This window comes from Rana temporaria, chromosome 4 (assembly GCF_905171775.1).
Source record: "Rana temporaria chromosome 4, aRanTem1.1, whole genome shotgun sequence".
Lineage (NCBI taxonomy): Eukaryota > Metazoa > Chordata > Amphibia > Anura > Ranidae > Rana > Rana temporaria.
The window spans coordinates 337,099,745-337,120,337 of NC_053492.1; the positions used below are offsets into that span (position 1 = coordinate 337,099,745).

General features: G+C 42.9%; 1 protein-coding gene across 1 annotated transcript in view; it reads right to left on the minus strand.

Moving 5' to 3' along the window:
• The window catches only part of TMEM178A (transmembrane protein 178A), a 464,669-nt gene that overhangs the window by 194,996 nt on the left and 249,080 nt on the right, over positions 1–20,593 (minus strand). Inside the window, exon 3 of the mRNA XM_040350749.1 lies at positions 6,934–7,071. Coding sequence (XP_040206683.1) covers positions 6,934–7,071 — 138 coding nt within the window. The remainder of the gene's footprint in view (positions 1–6,933; positions 7,072–20,593) is intronic.

Genomic DNA, 20,593 nt, shown 5'->3' on the forward strand with positions numbered 1-20,593 from the left:
TAATGAACATGTTCAAGTTTTTAACAAAATGGTACTGAGAGACCTAGAGAAATTAAAAACTAAAAAAGTCCCGGATCCTAAAAGTATACACAAAGGAATTAAGGAACTGGAGGACAACAAACAAGTCATCATTAGACCTGCGGACAAAGGAGGAGCTATAGTGGTATTATCTAAAGAATATTATTTTGAAGAATTGGAAAGTCAACTGGAAGATCAAAATACATATATTAAGCTCAGGGGAAACCCTACGTGTGAATATAAGGAAGAACTAATTGATTTGATTCAAAGAGGGAGGGACAAAGGAGTACTTCATAAAAGAGAACAAAAAAAATATTTGGTCCCAGATAATTGCAGGGTGCCTATAATCTATACAATACCGAAGATTCATAAGGACCCACTCAGACCTCCAGGTAGACCCATTATTAATGGAATTCAGTCTATAAACTCAAGACTTGGACAGTATGTAGATAAGTTTATTCAACCATTAGTCCCACAAACAAGGGCCTATCTAAGGGACACAAAACATCTGATTCAGATTTTGGATACAGTGAGGATCGATAGATCAGAGAATTATCTATTAGCCACTGCCGATGTGTCCTCGCTCTATACGGTTATCAACCATATAGAGGCGATTCAGGCATCAAAATGGGCACTGAATAAATTTGGGTCACTTGTGTCTAAACAAAATAGGTTTGTGTTGAGATGTCTGGCATTCGGCCTACAACACAATTATTTTTGGCACAGACAGAAATACTATCGCCAATTGAATGGCATAGGCATGGGGGCAAAATATGCACCAAGTGTTGCCAATGTGTTTATGGCTGAGTGGGAGGAAACTGCTATATATGAAGACCCACCTGAGCAATTAGTTCTCTACAAAAGGTTCATTGATGATTGTATTCTCATATGGAGAGGTGATGAAGGATCTTTGATCCAATTTTTTGAAAAACTCAATATGAACCAGAAAAACATTATACTCACCCACATGATTAATGAAAAAACTATACAATTCCTGGACCTAGAAATCACACTTGAAGCTCAACGAATTACCACTAAAACTCATTTTAAACCGGTTGAGCGGAATAGCTATATACCGGTGGATAGCTGCCACCATGACCCCTGGTTAATAAATATCCCGAAGGGGCAACTGGTCAGGATTCGTAGGAACTGCACTGATCCACAAACATTCTTGGACCAGGCTAATATGATTGGCGAAAAGTTTGTGAACAAAGGATATGACACTGGTTTTATACAGACACAGATCCAAAAAGTGTTGGAAATACCTAGAGAGACACTAATAGAAGATAGGATCAAAAGAACAGCTTTGGATGATCAAGTACCGATTATTTTGAATTATAACGTCCAACACAAACAATTGGAGACTATCTTTAAAAGGCACTGGGCTATATTACAGGCGGATAAACAATTACAATGTATATTGCCAAGTATGCCAAGAATAATCTATAGACGTGCACCCACTTTAAGGGATTTAGTGGCAAAGAATGTACCTGATCCCCCTACTAAATCTAACAGACTAACCTTCTTTCAAGGAAAAGGCTTTTTCCCTTGTAAGAGATGTTTTGCCTGCAGAAAGACTAATTTCAATGGACAAAAATGCTCCAGTTTTGTATCTAACGTTACACAAAAGGAATATCAAATTAAAGATTTAATAACGTGCAGAACTGAGGGAGTAGTCTATGCCTTACAATGTCCATGCTCCCTTCAGTACATTGGCCGTACCAAAAGGCCTCTGTGGAAACGCCTTAGGGAGCATGTTCAAAATATCGAAAAGGGCTTCCCTGACCATAATGTGTCACGCCATTTTTCCATGTGTCACCAAAATAACCCCAAAGATCTCAAATTTTGGGCTATTGCCAAGTATAACCCACATTGGAGGGGGAGTCATATGGTACGGCAATTAAGTCAGACTGAATCAAGATGGATACATGAAATGAGATCATTATCACCAAATGGGTTAAATATTGAATTTGACCTCAATTGTTTCATCTCTGATTACTGATTTTTTATATATTTTATACATTTTCACATTTTTATACCTATGTGTTCAATGTTTAAATATATTCCTCTCTGGATTTTTAAATAGGTATTTTTTAAATAGGTAATTTATAACAGGTATTCAAATAGGTGACTTTATATGTATTTATGTATATTCAATTTTTTATCAATTTTATATCAATTTTTTATCATGTCCGGCAGATATGGTTATTGATAAGTTGCTGGAGTTCATTTCTTCATCTTTTTTTAAGTGTTGTACCACGTATGACCACTGGAGGCTGTTATGCGTATATGCATATCCACAGTTGTCCATTATAAATTGATGATGTGTTAGAGGTTACAGTGTTGTACCACTTGTGACCACTGGAGGCTGCTATGTTTATATACATATCCCCAGTTGTCAAATATAAATGATTGTTTTAATAATAATTTTAAAAATTGTTTCTGTATTAAAATTATAAATTGTATACATGAATATGTTACCAATCCTTATCAGCCTGCGATGATGTAAGATGAAATACTCCCTTACTGCAAATCCCGTTTTTTGCCTGAGTCTCTCGCTGACTATAAATAACATCAGCTGAGACCTGGCAAGCAGTTACCCATGACTAAGTCACGTGTCTAGTGACGTAACGCGTGGGGGAGGAGTTACGAGCGGGACGGATCGCAGATCCGAATGAGGAGAGTGCATCAGACACGCTGAGCGGCTTTAATTGGAGGATTGGTGCTTTGTTGTCCTAAATGCTGCTTTAAACTCGGTGGATTCGTGAGTGTGACCTTGTCAGAAATCATTTACCCCATTTGGTTTGTTCATGCTATTTGCGCTATGAGATTTCTTTCTCTTGTTTGATTTCTATGAGCTGTATCAGTGTGGAGGAAGCGCTGCATATATATGAAACAGACGTCTACAGAGTGTGATTACATTCCACATCTTTCAATCATTACACAGGGTGTTGTTCACAGAAGAAGCACTGGTGTATCCATGCAATTGGACTAATTGTTTTTGGATCTGTTTATATACATTTTGGATTTTGAATCACTTGTATTTTGGTTTTCACATTATCTTAGTTAATATTCAGCGCAATATACTATATATATAATAAGCTTCTAATTGTTGTGCATAAAATGCCAGGACAATTCAAAACCCCCCCAAATGACCCCATTTTGGAAAGTAGACACCCCAAGCTATTTGCTGAGAGGCATCTCAAGTCCATGGAATATTTTAGATTTTGACCCAAGTTGCGGGAAATATTAATATATATATATATATATATATATATATATATATATATATATATATATATATATATATATATATATATATATATATATATATATATATATATATATATATATATATATATATATATTTTTTTTTTGCGCAAAGTTGTCACTAAATGATATATTGCTCAAACATGCCATGGGCATATGTGGAATTACACCCCAAAATACATTCTGCTGCTTTTCCTGAGTACGGGGATTCCACATGTGTGAGACTTTTTGGGAGCCTAGCCGCGTACGGGACCCCAAAAACCAATCACCGCCTTCAGGCTTTCTAAGGGTGTAAATTTTTGATTTCACTCCTCACTACCTATCACAGTTTCGAAGGCCATAAAATGCCAAAATAGCACAAAAAAACCCCAAATGACCCCATTTTGGAAAGAAGACACCCCAAGGAAACTGCTGAGAGGCATGTTGAGTCCATTGATTTTTTTTTTTTTGTCCAAAGTGATTGAATAATGACAAAAAAAAAAAAAAAAATTTGTCACTAAATGATATATTGCTCACACATGCCATGGTTATATGTGGAGTTGCACCCTAAAATACATTCTGCTGCTTCTCCTGAGTACGGGGATACCACATGTTTGGGACTTTTTGGGAGCCTAGCCGCGTACGGGACCCCGAAAACCAAGCACCGCCTTCAGCATTTCTAAGGGCGCAAATTTTTGATTTCACTCCTCACTACCTATGACAGTTTCGAAGGCCATAAAATGCCAAAATAGCACAAAACCCCCCCAAATGACCCCATTTTGTAAAGTAGACACCCCAAGCTATTTGCTGAGAGGTATGTTGAGTCCATGGAATATTACATTTTTTTGCCCCAAGTGATTGAATCATGACCAAAAAAAATAAAAATAAAAAAATGTACAAAACATTGTCACTAAATTATATATTTCTCACACATGCCAAGGTTATATGTGGAAATGCACCCCAAAATACATTCTGCTGCTTCTCCTGAGTACGGGGATACCACATGTGTGGGACTTTTTGGGAGCCTAGCCGCGTATGAGACCCCGAAAACCAAGCACCGCCTTCAAGATTTCTAAGGACATAATTTTTTGATTTCACTCACACAAATCTTGAAGGCAGTGCTTGGTTTTCGGGGGCCCCGTACGCGGCTAGGCTCCCAAAAAGTCCCACACATGTGGTATCCCCGTACTCAGGAGAAGCAGCAGAATGTATTTTGGGGTGCAATTCCACATATAACCGTGGCATGTGTGAGAAATATATCATTTAGTGACAACGTTTTGTAATTTTTTTTTTTTGGTCATTATTCAGTGACTTGGGGCAAAAAAATTAAATATTCCATGGACTCAACATCCCTCTCAGCAAATAGCTTGGGGTGTCTACTTTCCAAAATGGGGTCATTTGAGGGGGTTTTGTGCTGTTTTGGCATTTTATGGCCTTCGAAACTGTGATAGGTAGTGAGGAGTGAAATCAAAAATGTATGCCCTTAGAAATCTTGAAGGCGGTGCTTTGTTTTCGGGGCTCCCAAAAAGTCCCACACATGTGGTATCCCCGTACTCAGGAGAAGCAGCAGAATGTATTTTGGGGTGCAATTCCACATATAACCATGGCATGTGTGAGCAATATATCATTTAGTGACAACTTTTTGTAAACATTTTTTTTTTTTTTTTCGTCATTATTCAATCACTTGGGACAAAAAAAAAATATTCAATGGACTCAACATGCCTCTCAGCAGTTTCCTTGGGGTGTCTACTTTCCAAAATGGGGTCATTTGGGGGGGTTTAGTACTGCCCTGCCATTTTAGCACCTCAAGAAATGAGATAGGCAGTCAGGGAGATAGGCTGTGTAAATTCCAGAAAATGTACCCTAGTTTGTAGACGCTATAACTTTTGCGAAAACCAATAAATATATGCTTATTGCAATTTTTTTTACTAAAGACATGTGGCTGAATACATTTTGGCCTAAAAGGACATAATTTTTTGATTTCACTCACACAAATCTTGAAGGCAGTGCTTGGTTTTCGGGGGCCCCGTACGCGGCTAGGCTCCCAAAAAGTCCCACACATGTGGTATCCCCGTACTCAGGAGAAGCAGCAGAATGTATTTTGGGGTGCAATTCCACATATAACCGTGGCATGTGTGAGAAATATATCATTTAGTGACAACGTTTTGTAATTTTTTTTTTTTGGTCATTATTCAGTGACTTGGGGCAAAAAAATTAAATATTCCATGGACTCAACATCCCTCTCAGCAAATAGCTTGGGGTGTCTACTTTCCAAAATGGGGTCATTTGAGGGGGTTTTGTGCTGTTTTGGCATTTTATGGCCTTCGAAACTGTGATAGGTAGTGAGGAGTGAAATCAAAAATGTATGCCCTTAGAAATCTTGAAGGCGGTGCTTTGTTTTCGGGGCTCCCAAAAAGTCCCACACATGTGGTATCCCCGTACTCAGGAGAAGCAGCAGAATGTATTTTGGGGTGCAATTCCACATATAACCATGGCATGTGTGAGCAATATATCATTTAGTGACAACTTTTTGTAAACATTTTTTTTTTTTTTTCGTCATTATTCAATCACTTGGGACAAAAAAAAAAATATTCAATGGACTCAACATGCCTCTCAGCAGTTTCCTTGGGGTGTCTACTTTCCAAAATGGGGTCATTTGGGGGGGTTTAGTACTGCCCTGCCATTTTAGCACCTCAAGAAATGAGATAGGCAGTCAGGGAGATAGGCTGTGTAAATTCCAGAAAATGTACCCTAGTTTGTAGACGCTATAACTTTTGCGAAAACCAATAAATATATGCTTATTGCAATTTTCTTTACTAAAGACATGTGGCTGAATACATTTTGGCCTAAATGTTTGACTAAAATTTAGTTTATTCGATATTTTTTACTTTTTGTTATAAGAAAAATCATTTTTTTTCAAAATTTACGGTCTTTTTGCGTTTATATCGCAAAAAATAAAAATCGCAGAGGCAATCAAATACCATCAAAAGAAAGCTCTATTTGTGGGAAGAAAAGGACGCAAGTTTCGTTTCGGTACAACATTGCATGACCGCGCAATTACCAGTTAAAGCAGCGCATTGCCAAATTGTAAAAACACCTTGGGTCTTTAGACAGCGTATTGGTCCGGGGCTTAAGTGGTTAATAGGAGAAATAGTATCCCATCATTGATATCAGTGGAAGAGTGCCCCATTGTTGCTGTCAGTTGGAGGAATAGTGCCTCATATCAGTGGAAGGAATAGTGCCCCAAGGGCCAGACAGAAGCTAGCAAAGGGCCACATCTGGCCCTCGGGCCACAGTTTGGAGACCCCTGGCCTAGTGGGTTCCACGGTCCTAAGAACATTACTGTATTTGAGCAAAATGCAGCCTCTCTACCCAGTACACACTAGCATGACAGGATAGTTGGGCAGAGCATAACTGTGTGGCAAAAATCTGCAGTCCTACGCAGAAGGTGTTGGAGAAACATGCCGTATCTTTCATTATGGGGTTATGCAAATCCTAGTTTAAAGGTAAAATGAGCAGAACTTCTAACTTCATCAAAGTCCCATTGTATCTATAGGATGTGCAGTTTGTGTGCTTTAACTTGCTGAATAGAGTTGTGTTTTGATAACCACATGGAAAGCAGGCTGTTTTTATTAGGATTGGCCTATTAGTGAAAATAATAAGTACCTGTCATTAGAAAAAGCAGTCCAGCCACATGTTGTGTAAGACTTTCTTCCCAGAAGAAGCTGACTGCAGCAACTATGCATCCACACAAGAGTACCGCTGCAGCCATGCCCAAGAATCCAGCAGTAATTCTTCTTAAATCTGTACCAGAAAGTGAAAAAAAAAAAAGGATTAGTATTTTCTCTTTGGTAGAATAGTGCATTGGGTTTGGTAAGAGTTCAGATCTTCTATTACATTTAAATTCCCTACATAAATGAAAATTAAAGGATTAGTTTACCATTTGACAAAAAATAGTGCACATTTTGTTCAGGTAAAAAATGTGCATTTATTTTTTGTTATAAGAGCCTGTAAAGCATTGCAGCAGTGATCAGCAGATCACTAATCTGCCATGCCGGACTTCTGCAGACCTGAGCTTGTACCTGCGTGCTCGTACCATTTTTTTTGAAAATGGCGAGGGGTCCAACCAAAACCGAAGGACCTGATATGGATTGGGGGGGACCCCCATGCTGTTTTTTTTTCAGAATTTCCCAGAGCTACCTGGCCCACTCCTTAAAGCGGAGTTCCGGCCACAATTTCACTTTTTAAATATAAATACCCCTGTACTACACAAGCTTAATGTAGTCTAGTAAAGTTAGTCTGTAAACTAAGGTCCGTTTTGTTAGGTTGTTACAGCATTTAGACACTTTATAAAATAGAAATTGACTGGGGCCATCTTAAGTGTGGGCATCATGAAGCCAGACTGTATGACTTCCTTGATTTCAGCCTTGCAGATCCTGCACATGCTCAGTGGTGCACAAGCAGTGTAATAGGTTTCAGATCAGGTTTCAATAGCAACGGGAGTGTCAGAGAAAGTTGCCGCCCCTTATCTATGCAAACCTCCTCCCCTCCTCCTTCCAGGAACCAGTAAATATACTAAATAATTTGTTCCTGTGCAGATATATCTACATAACAATATTATATATATATCTTGTTATATATGTGGTGTGTATACATATACTAGACATGTGCACTGTCAATAAATTCATTTTTTTAGTTCTGTTTCGCATTAGCCGTTATTTCGTATTTTGTGCCTGAAACTCACTTCGGATTCGTACGCTCATAATGAGCACAGCAGGAGTACAGCCACAGGATGTCAGCACAGAACAGGGATGGTAGGAACCCTTCATGAGGGGTTCCCACCATCCCTGCACTGACTTCCCGTTGCTGTACTCCTGCTGTGCTCATTATGAGGGGTTCCCACCATCCGTGTGCTGTGCTGCATCGGCCCCGACACCCCGCATCGGCCCCAGCACCCCGCATCAGCCCCAGCACCCCGCATCGGGCCCAGCACCACGCATCGCCCCCCCCCGCACCCCGCTGCGGCTCCGGCACCCCGCATCGGCCCCCGACACAGCAACCTGCATCGGTCCCAGCACCCGGCATCGGCCTTGGCACAGCACACTGCATCGGCCCCCGGCATCGGCCCCCGGCACCCCGCATCGGCCCTGGCACCCTGCATCGGCCCCCGACACAACAACCCGCATCGGCCGCGGCACCCCGCATCAGCCCTGGCACAGCACACTGCATCGGCCCGGGCACCCCGCATCGGCCCTGGCACATCACACTGCATCGGCCCCACCACCCCGCATCGGCACCCCTTATCGGCCCCAGCACCACGCATCGGCACCCAGCATTGGCCCTGGCACAGCACCCCGCATCGGCCCCGGCACCCCGCATCGGCCCCCGGCACCCCGCATCGGCCCCGGCACCCCGCATCGCCCCCCGACACAGCAACCCGCATCGGCCCCAGCACCACGCATCGGCCCCCGGCACCCCGCATCGGCTCCGGCACCGGCCCCCGACACAGCAACCCGCATTGGCCCCCGGCACCCCGCATCGGCCCCCGACACAGCAACCCGCATCAGCCTCCGGCACATCGCATCGGTCCCTGCACAACGCATCGGTCCCCCGCCAAATCGCATAGCCCCCAGCACATGGATGCGTTTTACGGGCACAGTGAGGCAGCGTTGGGGATAGTGGATGCATTTGATGGCCCAAATGTGTGATTGTGTTTGATGGCACAGTGGAGGGGTATATGCTGGCAAGCTCTGCTCTCCCACTAACTCTGTGACATCAGTGCAGAGTGGGGAGAGTTACAGATCATCAGGATGACAGAGCGCATCTCGGTCTGTGTATGTCTGTATGTGTGAACAGCGCTCTTAGTACAGACTCACCTCCCTGCACCAGAATTGTGACAGAGCGATGTTTCAATGTACAGGGAGGCAAGGCTGTACTAAGAGCGGTGTTCACACATACAAATCTATCAGACCGAGATGCGCTTTGTTAGATCGTGATGATCTAACTCTCCGCGCACTGAAGACAGATGGTGGGCGGGTGGAGGAGGCGGGAGGACGGGGGCGGTGCTAGCAGGGAGGAGTTGGAGAGGGAGAAGAGGAACACCACCTCTATGGGCGGCACTGCCCTCCCTCCCTCCCGCCCCCGAGATTTTCAACTACGGCGGCGATCATTCAGCCCAGCCTCCTGGGATTGATGACACACATCTCCCAGGAGGCATAGCAGCGCTGGATGCGGCGGGGAGGCCATTCCACCGCAACGGGGAAATGAACGCCAAAGAATTAAACTGTGAGTTTAAAAAAAAACATGCCAATTAGATTTAAAGGGGCAGTGTTAAATACAATGCAAAAAAGTTGTAAAATAGGGTGGAACTCCGCTTTAACAACCAGCTATTCTTTACACAGAATTCTGATTGGTTGATTATTTTTCAATCGGTCCCAATATGAATTAAAGATTTGGAATTCGTTAGAAAATTTATAATTCTAAATGAAACTAAATATATTCCAAAACGAAATTATCAACATAACTAATCTATCCAAAACAAAACACATTTTTCCCAATTCATCTTCCAGGACAGCCCCTGAGACATAGCACCTCCTCCTTCAGGAACAGGAAACAGATCACCAAGTACACTTTAAAGGAAGTCCCTCTGCTGAACTGGTCAGTATTTGTGTTTCCTCCGGCCAGAGGAGATGCTCACTAGAGCTAGCTCTTTTATTACAGATATAGATTTTTTTGGAATCAGTCCGATGCAACCAGGTCCCCTACCATGGTTTTTCTCTCTATTGAGATCTGGATCCACCATATCTATGATATTTATGGTAATCCCGGGGGTAGTAAAGGCTTTTTTTGACCCTCCCTAATCTAGTAAGTTCTTGCTTATTGTCTCATGGGCTGTCCTGGAAGACGAATTGGGAAAACCAGAGTTAAACTTACCGGTAACTCTGATTCCAGGAGTCTTCCAGGACAGCCGGATTCCCTCCCTTGTCTTATGATGTTTTGTTTAGGTTTCGTCCTTCGGTTCTTGTTTTAAGGGACATCCTTTAAAGTGTACTTGGTGATGCGTTTCCTGTTCCTGAAGGAGTAGATGCTATGTCTCGTGGGCTGTCCTGGAAGACTCCTAGAAACAGAGTTACCGGTAAGTCTAACTCTGGTTTTCCATTCTGCATGTCTAGATCTTACAAGTATTACTACAGCATGAGGACATGATAATGATATACATGAGGAAACGTAAACCTATAAAGGTAAAAATAAACATTGTAGATCAGAAACTTATTTTACATTTGTCAAAAATGTAATCAAATAAAAACTGATGACTTTTTTTTAAATTAGGGGTTCAAACACCACCATATGTATTTATTTGTTTTTTAATCAGTGTGAGGAAAGATATATGTATGTAAATTATTTTTTTTAGTTTTTGATACAGTGGGCAAAGGTTTGGACTTTGTCAAATATTTTATAGCTATCTATATCCTCACAAGGGAGATTCATCCCTCTATTTGTCCTAGATACCATTGCCATGGTAACAGAATATGAGGGAAACTCTTTGAGCCCTCCCCAGAGCAAGAGGTGAGGGAATATCCTCCAATTGGGATACCTGTTCTTTTGACAGTTCTCTAAGATGGGAATTTCATACATTTGGAGTGATTTCCTCTCATTTTCACTTCTGTCTTTAAAATAAGCTGGACAGAGGTAGAATAAATAGAATAACTGTAGTTTTACCCTACCTAACTATCTAAAATGGTTTTGACTTTATATACACCTTCAGAATCACCTAAAAGGTTGACATGTAAATAATAGGATTTTTTAATACAGCTTACCTGCAAAATCCTTTTCTTGTGAAGACATCACAGGACACAGAGCCTTAATTACTTAATGGGTTATGTAGTCACCACAGGTGATTGGACACTGGCAAACGCAATTAAAATTGAGTTCCTCCCCTATATAACACCTCTCAAATGGAGAGTACCTCAGTTTTGTAGCAAAGCAATAAGTGTTCCACGTTAACTCCGAAGAGGGGTGGGAGCTCTGTGTCCCGTGATGTATTCCCAAGAAAAGGATTTTACAGGTAAGCTGTATTAAAAAATCCTATTTTCTTGATCATACATCACGGGACACAGAGCCTTAATTACTTAATGGGATGTCCCCTAGCAATGCTAAAATTAGAGGGAGGGAGACACAGATCAGAATAAGACCGCTATTGAGCCAGAGGATCTATACTGCTGCCTGCTGCACACTACGCCCGAAGGCGGCATCCTTGTAACCTCTCACACCTACCTGGAAGGATTTAGTAAATGTATGGACCGAAGACCAAGTAGCAGCCTTACAGATCTGAGCCATGGAGGCCTGGTGATGCACTGCACATGAAGCACCAACTGCTCTAGTCAAGGGTGCTTTCACCTGAAAAGGAAGGATCTTCTTTTCCAAACCATAGGCCTAAATAATGACTTGTCAAATCCACCTTGTGATAGTGGATTTTGACGCTGCCTGGCCCTTCTTTGGGCCTTGTGGCAGAATGAATAGACAATTAGTCTTCCTTATCTGAGCCGTAGCTTGCAGATAAACCTTTACTGCTCTTACAACATCCAACTGGCCCTTGATAGTGCTCAAGGCCAACTTCATACTTAAGCCCAACTGAAGAAAGGCAAGAATCTTATTAATGGCAAACTTCCTAGGATGCCACTTTCTGGGTTCACACCAGGAAACATATGCCTTCCAGATTCTGTAGTAGATTAGCCTGGAGGCCGGCTTCCTAGCATTAACCAGGGTGGATAGGAGTGGCCCTGAGAGCCCACGTTTCCTCAGAATGTGGGTCTCAACAGCCAAACCGTCAAATTTTGACTTTGTAAGGCAGGATGGAATATTGGACCCTGCGATAGTAGGTCTGGGCGTAGTGGAAGAACCCAAGGTCTTCCTACTGCCATCCTTACGACTTCTGCGTACCAGGGTCTCCTGGGCCAAGCCGGGGGGGGGGGGGGCAAAATCACTGACTTTCCTTCCTTCTTGACTCTCTGAAGGAATCGTGGGAGGAGCAGTACTGGAGGGAACCTATGAGTCAGGGAATACCGATCCCATGAGATTTTTAGGGCATCTGAGCCTTGAGCACAGGGATCTCTTGTTCTTGACACAAAACTGTCCAGTTTTGTGTTGAACCTGGAAGCCAACAGGTCCACATCTGGGGTTCCCCATTTCTGACATATGATTTGAAACATGTCGGGTTGTAGAGACCATTCTCCTGGACTCAGTTGCTGGCGGCTTAAAATATCCACCTGCCAATTTTCTACCCCTGGAATGAAGACCGCAGATAGGCAAGGAATATGCCTTTCTGCCCAAGATGTGATTCACCTCTTTTTGGGGATCCAGACTTCTGGTGCCTCCTTGGTGATTGATATAGGCTACGGCCGTAGCATTGTCGGACTGAACAGGCCAGCCCTGCAGTCTGAAAGACCAAACTTTGAGGGCCAAATAATTTGCCCGAATCTCCAGAATGTTGATGGGTAGGAGCTTTTCAGCCCCGGACCACTTCCCCTGGGCAGATGCTTCTTCCAGCACTGCCCCCCAGCCCAGAAGGGTCTGTGGTCACCACTTTCCAGGTAACTGGAGTAAAGGATTTTCCTTCTGACAGATTTTGGGGGAGCAACCACCAATTGAGGCTCTGGCGAACCCCTGGAGATAAGATCATAGGAAGATCCAGGGCCTGAACATCTTTGTTCCAAGCTAACAGAATTCCGCCCCGTAACGATCTTGCGTGAAACTGGGCCTAAGGGACAGCCTCGAAGGAGGCTACCATGTTTCCCAACAATCTCATGCATAGACGGATGGAAGGCCTTCTTTTCGCCTTTACCACTCGGACCAAGTCTCCTATGGCTTTTGCCTTCGGCTTGGGAAGGAATACCTTGCTTAGGGACGTGTCTATAATCATGCCCAAGTTCTCTAGCCTTTTTTTAGGCTGCAAGGAAGATTTCTTCAGTTTAAGGACCCAGCCTAGGTACTTAAAATATTCCACTGTGCTGTGCACATTGTGGCCCAAGCGTGCGGCGGACCGATCTATGATTGACAGATCGTCCAGGTAGGCTGTTACTGCTATGCCTCGTGCCCTTAGCCTTGCTAGGGCCGGGGGCAGTATTTTTTGTGAACATTCGAGGTGCTGTAGCCAGCAACTCTAAGCGAGGAAATTTTATTTGTGCAATTTCAATAGGTTTATCTCTGAATTACTTATGTTCTCGGATGCAATTGATCTGTAGAACTTTAGCATATTATATTCTTCTTTTTCAGTCAAGTGTCGACCGTTGTTTGTACTTGTAATTAGTTTTTTTTTTACTTATCTTTTATTTTATTTTATCAAAAATAAGAAAGACATACATAGCAAAACAAAAAATCCTTAAAAAAAAAAGCACCATACATCAACTTCAAGTGTATAAACATGTATAAATACAATTGTACCTATTCTCCTAAATACAATCCATCCAATCAACATTGTCAGTCACCATATCTATACTTTTATATCTCCTAGGATTCCATTTTGCATCTTTCTCTCCTTCTTACATTAAACTCTTACCCCTTAAACACCCCCCCCCCCCCCCGAGATGTAGGGATACCAATACCATATAATCCCATATACAGGTATGCAACTCCAAATGGGCTTATATTACTCCTCTTATCACTCTTCTAGCATTCTCTTCCCTTCCTCTGAACTGATACATAAATTCCATCCTGTCCAGGTTTCCTTATATTGTTCTCTTCTGTTTTGTGCTGAAGAGACCAAATCCTCCATTGCTCCTATCTCCCGAACCCTGTTAAGCCATCCCACGATGGAGGGAGATTTAGAATCCCTCCACCGTAGGGTGACTCCCGCTTTTTCCGCATTGATTAAGTGGCACACTACTGATTTTTTATAATTCTGAGTCGGAATCTGTGAGTAATGAAGTAAAAAAAAAAGGCAGGGTCATCTGGTAACAGATATTCTGTAAATTTTGGAGATATTCTCCGGACCTCCAGCCAGTAATGCTTCATTTTTTCACAGGACCAAAATATATGCAGTAGAGTTCTTCGGTCCACCCCACATCTCCAGCAACAATCCAGGGTTTCCCTAGCGAATTTATGAAGCCTTACTGGGGTGTGGTACCATTGTGTGAGAAGTTTATAATTGGATTCCTGGGTCCTTGTACAGACCAAGGAATTCAATGTCAGAAAAATTATTTGTTTACGTTGAATTGGAGTGAAAGTCCTCCCTAGGTCCCTTTCCCATTTACTAATACCTGACATCACAAAATCTTCCGAGGGTGTATTCAACAGCCCATACATCTTAGATACCCCTTGTGAGAATTATATAGCTGGCCCCAAAGATCTCAGAAAATGACTTACTTGGAGCGCCTGCCAAAGTTTTAATTCAAAACGGCCCCCTGATCTTGTAAGATCTTGAATGGACGGCCAGGATCCTGACTGTAATGCCGCGTACACACCATCACTTTATGTGATGAAAAAAAATGACGTTTTTAAAAACGTCACTTTAATTGACCGTGTGTGGGGGAAAACGTCGTTTTATGTCTTGTAAAAAACGACAGAAAAAAATTGAAGCATGCTTCAATTTTATGTGTCGTTTTTCAAAAGTGCACTTTTTACTTCACAGAAATTGACCGTGTGTAGCAAAAAACGTCGTTTTCTAAGACGTTTTTTCATCCACGCATGCCCAGAAGCTAGCTTCAATGGAAAAACGTGGTGGAACGTAACCTCACTTTGCAAGATCATTGTGAGAAAACGATGGTGTGTAGGCAACTTCGTCTTAGAAAAATGAAGTTTCAAAAACGTCATTTTTTACTTCACAGAAAGTGTCGTTTTTTTTCATCACATAAAGTGATGGTGTGTATGCGGCATAAGAAATGTGATGCCGGATAAAGGCCTTTCACTCTAAGATTATCAAATCTTCCTATTTCCAAGCCTGGTAAGAAATTAGGGTTTCCTAGTACGGGTACCAATGGTAATTGAGCTGATGAAAATTTCAGATCCCGGCATATCCTTGCTGTAATTTGTAGCGTTGGTCCTTTTGTAGGATGCTTCTTAAGATAGCTAGGTAGTGCTACATAGCACCAAGGTGCTCTAGACAGAGGTACCGGACTAACCCGTTGTTCCATGTCCACCCAACGTTTAGACTCCACATGTCTACACCAGTCTACTAACCTTGTCAAGTGTACTGCTCGATAATATTTTACTATGTCTGGGACTGCCATCCCACCCGAGCACTTGGGTAAACTCATCAGATTTCTCTTGATCTTTGGCAGTTTCCCCGCCCATATAAATTTCATAAACAAGGTACCTACTTGGCGGAGGAAGGCTGCTGGAAGAGTAATTGGCAATGCCTGGAACAAATACAGATTTTTTGGTAAAATAGTCATCTTTACTATATTGCTCCGGCCGAACCATGAATGCAATCCATGTTGCCATTTCTCTAAGAGTATTCTTATTGAGTTATACAGTGGTGGGAAATTTATCTCAAAGATATTCTTTATATTTGATGGAATATGTGTACCCAAGTACTTTAGTGCCGTCCCCCATTTAAAACCAAAATTACGTTGTATGGTTTTACTCATCGGAGTGGGCATTGCCACACTCATTGCTTCCGATTTAGCGTGGTTTATTTTCAAATTTCACAGCCTTCCATAGATCTCAATTTCTCCCACAAGGTTAGGGAGTGAAACGTGTGGATTGGACATGGGAAAAAAGCAAGTCATCCGCATATGCTGCCACCTTGTGTATCTGCTCTCCTATCTGTATTCCCTGAGGCGAAAGGGGGCATCCCTGTCGTGTACCTGTGACGCTCCTGTCTTGATATATGTGATTTGATTAATTGGATCTCAGCTGCGGAGGTTTCTCAGGTGTAAACCAATTAGTCACTCTAATATATGCTAAGAGTTAATGGTTTATATCATCACAACCTCAGATGGAGTACCAACACAATCAAAGAGCTTATTAATTCATAAGCTAATATTTTGCAGTATACGGATGTGCTGGAGCACGAAAATTATATATTGAGGGTTGTAGTAATTATGACTAAAGTCTCTGGTTTAAAGACAGCACTAGTGAATCAAATAGTAGGCAAATCACAGCTCATACAGATGTATCTTGGCAGGTCTTAAATAAGCAGGATGGGTAACATGCATATACGAAGTTACTATAGCCTGCTAACAGTTAAATCATAGATTCAGATACTTGCGGTACTGCTGGTCTTCCACGAGAAATAGCTGTAAGCTGGAGTGGTGTGAAGGAATGTCTGGAATGCTGAAAGCTGGAGAGGGTGAGCTGGAGCCTGGAAATGGTGAAGTGATGCCTGAAGGGGTTGCTGGTCGCAGACCAGGACGAGGAATCAGGGCCTCAGTTCAAGTAGTCCTTCAGGGGTCTTTAGAGCGGGTCCCGGGTGAAGGCAGGGGTCCAACGAAATAGCGGAACACCCTGCCGTCATTTCTGGCGATTTAAATAGCCGACGGGGCGCGGGAAACAGCAGAGCGCGCTGCGGCGCGGCGGAAGTGACGCGGCCAGTGCAGAGAGAGGAGCGCAGCCGATGGAATGAGGTAAGGCTGAGCTCGTCTTGTACTGAATAACGCCAGTGGCGTTACAGTACCATTTGTAATCTTAAAAGGTAGTGAGAGCACTCCATTTACTCTAAGGCCCCGTACACACGACCGGATCTGTCCGCTGAAACTGGTCCGACGGACCAGTTTCAGCAGACATGTTCGGTCGTGTGTAGGCCCAACCGGACAATTGTCCGGCGGATCGGACAGTTTCCAGCGGACAAATGTTTCTTAGCATGCTAAGAAACCTGTCCGCTGGAACCATGTCCGTCGGACATGTTCGGTCGTCTGTACAGACTTACCGGACATGTCCGACCGACCGCCATCCCTCGCATGCGTCGTACTGATTCGACGCATGCGTGTAAGCTTTGAACTTCCAGGGCCACCCACGTCGCCGCGTCATCGGCGCGGCCACGTCCCCGTGTATTGTTTACACGCGGATTTCTGTCTGATCAGACAGAAATCAGACCGAAATCTCCGACCGGACATGTCCGCTTAAAAACGGTCCGGCGGACCGTTTTCAGTGGACTGTCCGGTCGTCTGTACGAGGCCTTACTGAGGCACGTGGGATCGTGTAGACACTCATGATCCACCTAATCATGTGCTCCCCCAATCCCACATGTCTCAGCACTTCCAAAAGAAACTGCCAGTTCACTCTATCAAACGCTTTCTCAGCGTTGGTATTCAGGAATATGCAGGGAATATTTTTCACTTTAGCATAATGGACCAAATTAAGGGTTTTAATTGTATTATCCCTAGCTTTCCTTCCAGGGACAAACCCTACCTGGTCTAGATCAACTAACTGTGATAACCAAGGTTGAAGCCGGGACGCCAATACTTTCGTGAAAAGTTTTAGGTCTACCTTTAATAACGAAATTGGCCTATAACTGCCGCACTCCACCGGTACCTTCCCCTCCTTTGGATTTACCGTAATATGTGCCAGGAGTGCATCCGGGGGTAGTGCCGAAGTTCCGCCAAGTGCATTAAAGACATTTGTCATCTGTCCGTTTAAGAGGGTAGAAAACTCTTTGTAGTACCTTATGGTAAATCCGTCCAGGCTTGGGGCCTTCCCAGACTTAACCTTTTTTAAGATTGCATCTACTTCCTCAATGGAAATAGGGATCTCAAGACTATTTCAAGCTGGTGATGGCAATCTAGATAAGCCTGCTGAGGATAGATATTCTTCCATAACTGACTGTGGAGACCCTGTATGTAACAGATTATATAAAGAAGAATAATATTCTCCAAATGTCTGCGCTATATCCCTTGGTTTCCGTACTAGTTGTCCCTCTTTCCCTTTGATTTGCGGTATATATGTTGAGCAATTTTTTTTTTCTTAAAGGTTCCATGCTAGTAGTTTACTACATTTATCTCCCAACTCATAATTTACCTTCTTACCTTTTTGTATTGTTGCTTTAGCTTTAAAGCGCATAATCTGGGACATACTAAAACATTTAATGTGAAAATGGCTTAATGTAGCTTAACGAGCAAAAAAGTGCCTGAACCTCAATCAATTGCCCTGAAACTTTGCACAGCCCAAGATCTCGACCTTCCAAACATATCCTATAAGTTTTTTTGCGATTTGGTGTTCCACAAGGCAAACTAGGGACATTAAGCTTGTTTTTTGGGAGCTTAATGTGGCTTAACGTACAAAAAAAGACCTTAAATGTTAACCAATTTCCCCAAAACTTCACACAATAGAAGACTCTATCCATGCCAACATATTCTGAAAATTCAGCTCAATTGGTTTATCACACCAAAAGTTATTCACATTAAGCTATATTTTACAATAATAAAACATTGTGAAATTGGCTTAATGTAGCTTAACGAGCAATAAAGTGCCTAAACCTCAATCAATTGCCCTGAAAGTTTGCACAGCTTAAGATCTCAACATTCCAAACCTATCTTATGCGTTTTGTGCGATTTGGTGTTCCACAAAGGAAACTAGGGACATTAAACTTGTTTTTTTGAGAGCTTAACGTACAAAAAATACCTTAAATGTTAACCAATTTTCCCCAAACTTAAGATAATAGAAGGCTGTATCTATGCCAACATATTTAGAAAATTTCAGCTCATTTAGTTAATCACACCAAAAGTTATTCACGTTAAGCTATTTTTACAATGCTAAAACATTTAATGTAAAGAGCTTAACGTACCATAATGTACCTTAACCTCAATCAATTTTCTTGAAACATTGCACAGCCTAAGTTCTCAACTTCCCAAATCTATCCAAGAAGTTTCAAGTGATTTGGTGTCCCAGAAGGCAAACTAGGGACATTAAGCTTGTTTTTTGGGAGCTTAATGTGGCTTAACGTACATAAAAGACCTTAAACGTTAACTTATCTCCCCCAAACTTCACACAATAGAAGACTCTATCCATGCCAACATATTCTGAAAATGTCAGCTTATTTGGTTAATCACACTAAAAGTTATTCACATTAAGCTATATTTTACAATGCTAAAACATTTAGGGCCAGATCCACAAAGCACTTACGCCGGCGTATCTCGAGATGCGCGGCGTAAGTGTATAAATACGCCGATGTAACTATGCGCCGTATCCACAAAACTAGATACGCCTGAAAATCGGCTTTTTCCGACCGACGTAACTTTTCTGCGCCGGCGCATCGTGGGCGCATGTATACGCTGGACGCACCATTGATTTGCTATTCAAATATTGATTGATTGCACACATGTGGCACTACGACCCCCCCCGTGAGACACAGAGCACATATACCGCAATCGTAAGCATTGGCATTCCATCAACGTACAGGTGATAGCCGATACCCAATGCCTCATATGGCACGTCTGTGCCAAACACCCAGGGTCCAGCCACGACAGCTACATTTACCGTCAAAGCACCATCCCAACAGAATTTGAACAGAACGTGTATGGGAACAGCTGGCTGGTTGGTGAGTGACATGGGAGTCAGGCATGACTGTCCGACCCCATGATGCAGACATCACGAGGGGCACATGCACGACTAACATCCTCCTGTCTTTTCCCTTCCAGGTGACGCGGCATATGCACTTGGGCCCCATCTCATGACTCCATTCCGGAATCCTGAAACCCCAATAGAGAGAAGATACAATGATGCACACACACGTACCCGTGCAGTGGTGGAACGCACCTTTGGCCTCCTGAAGTCCTGTTTCCGATGCCTGGATAAGTCGGGGGGGTACCCTGTTGTATTCCCCAAACTTTGTGTGCCAGATCATCGGTGCATGTTGCATGCTGCACAACTTCCCCGTGAGAAAGGGCCTGGAGATTGACATACGTAATGACCTGACCCCCGAACCAGACATTTCCCCCCCTAACCGAGGCTACCCCATCTGCTGAGGGAAGAGCAGTCAGGAGATGCCTCACAGTAGGCATCTTTGCACGTTAAACACACACATTCATCATGGCACAAGCAGAATGCACGCTTACACACCACTGTGGTCCCTAGCACACACACCCCACATCCTCATCACATTGGATTAGCCCAAGTCCACAATGCAGGACTTGGGAGCAGCAACGCCCCGTCAAGGCTCCAATTATGTTGCTGTCCATTCATACCGCATTCACACGGTCCTGGGGATCACTTCTCCCCGACGACCGAGGGTGACACCCCTTTTCCGGCAGGAATGTCACCCCCACATTAAAACACCAGTCACACTGTAGCCTGCACTACTGACCGTGTGCTTGGGCTACATAACCTGAGTATAAAAAAATAAACAAAAAACTCATAACCTGAGTATAAAAAAATAAACACAAAAAAAAACATC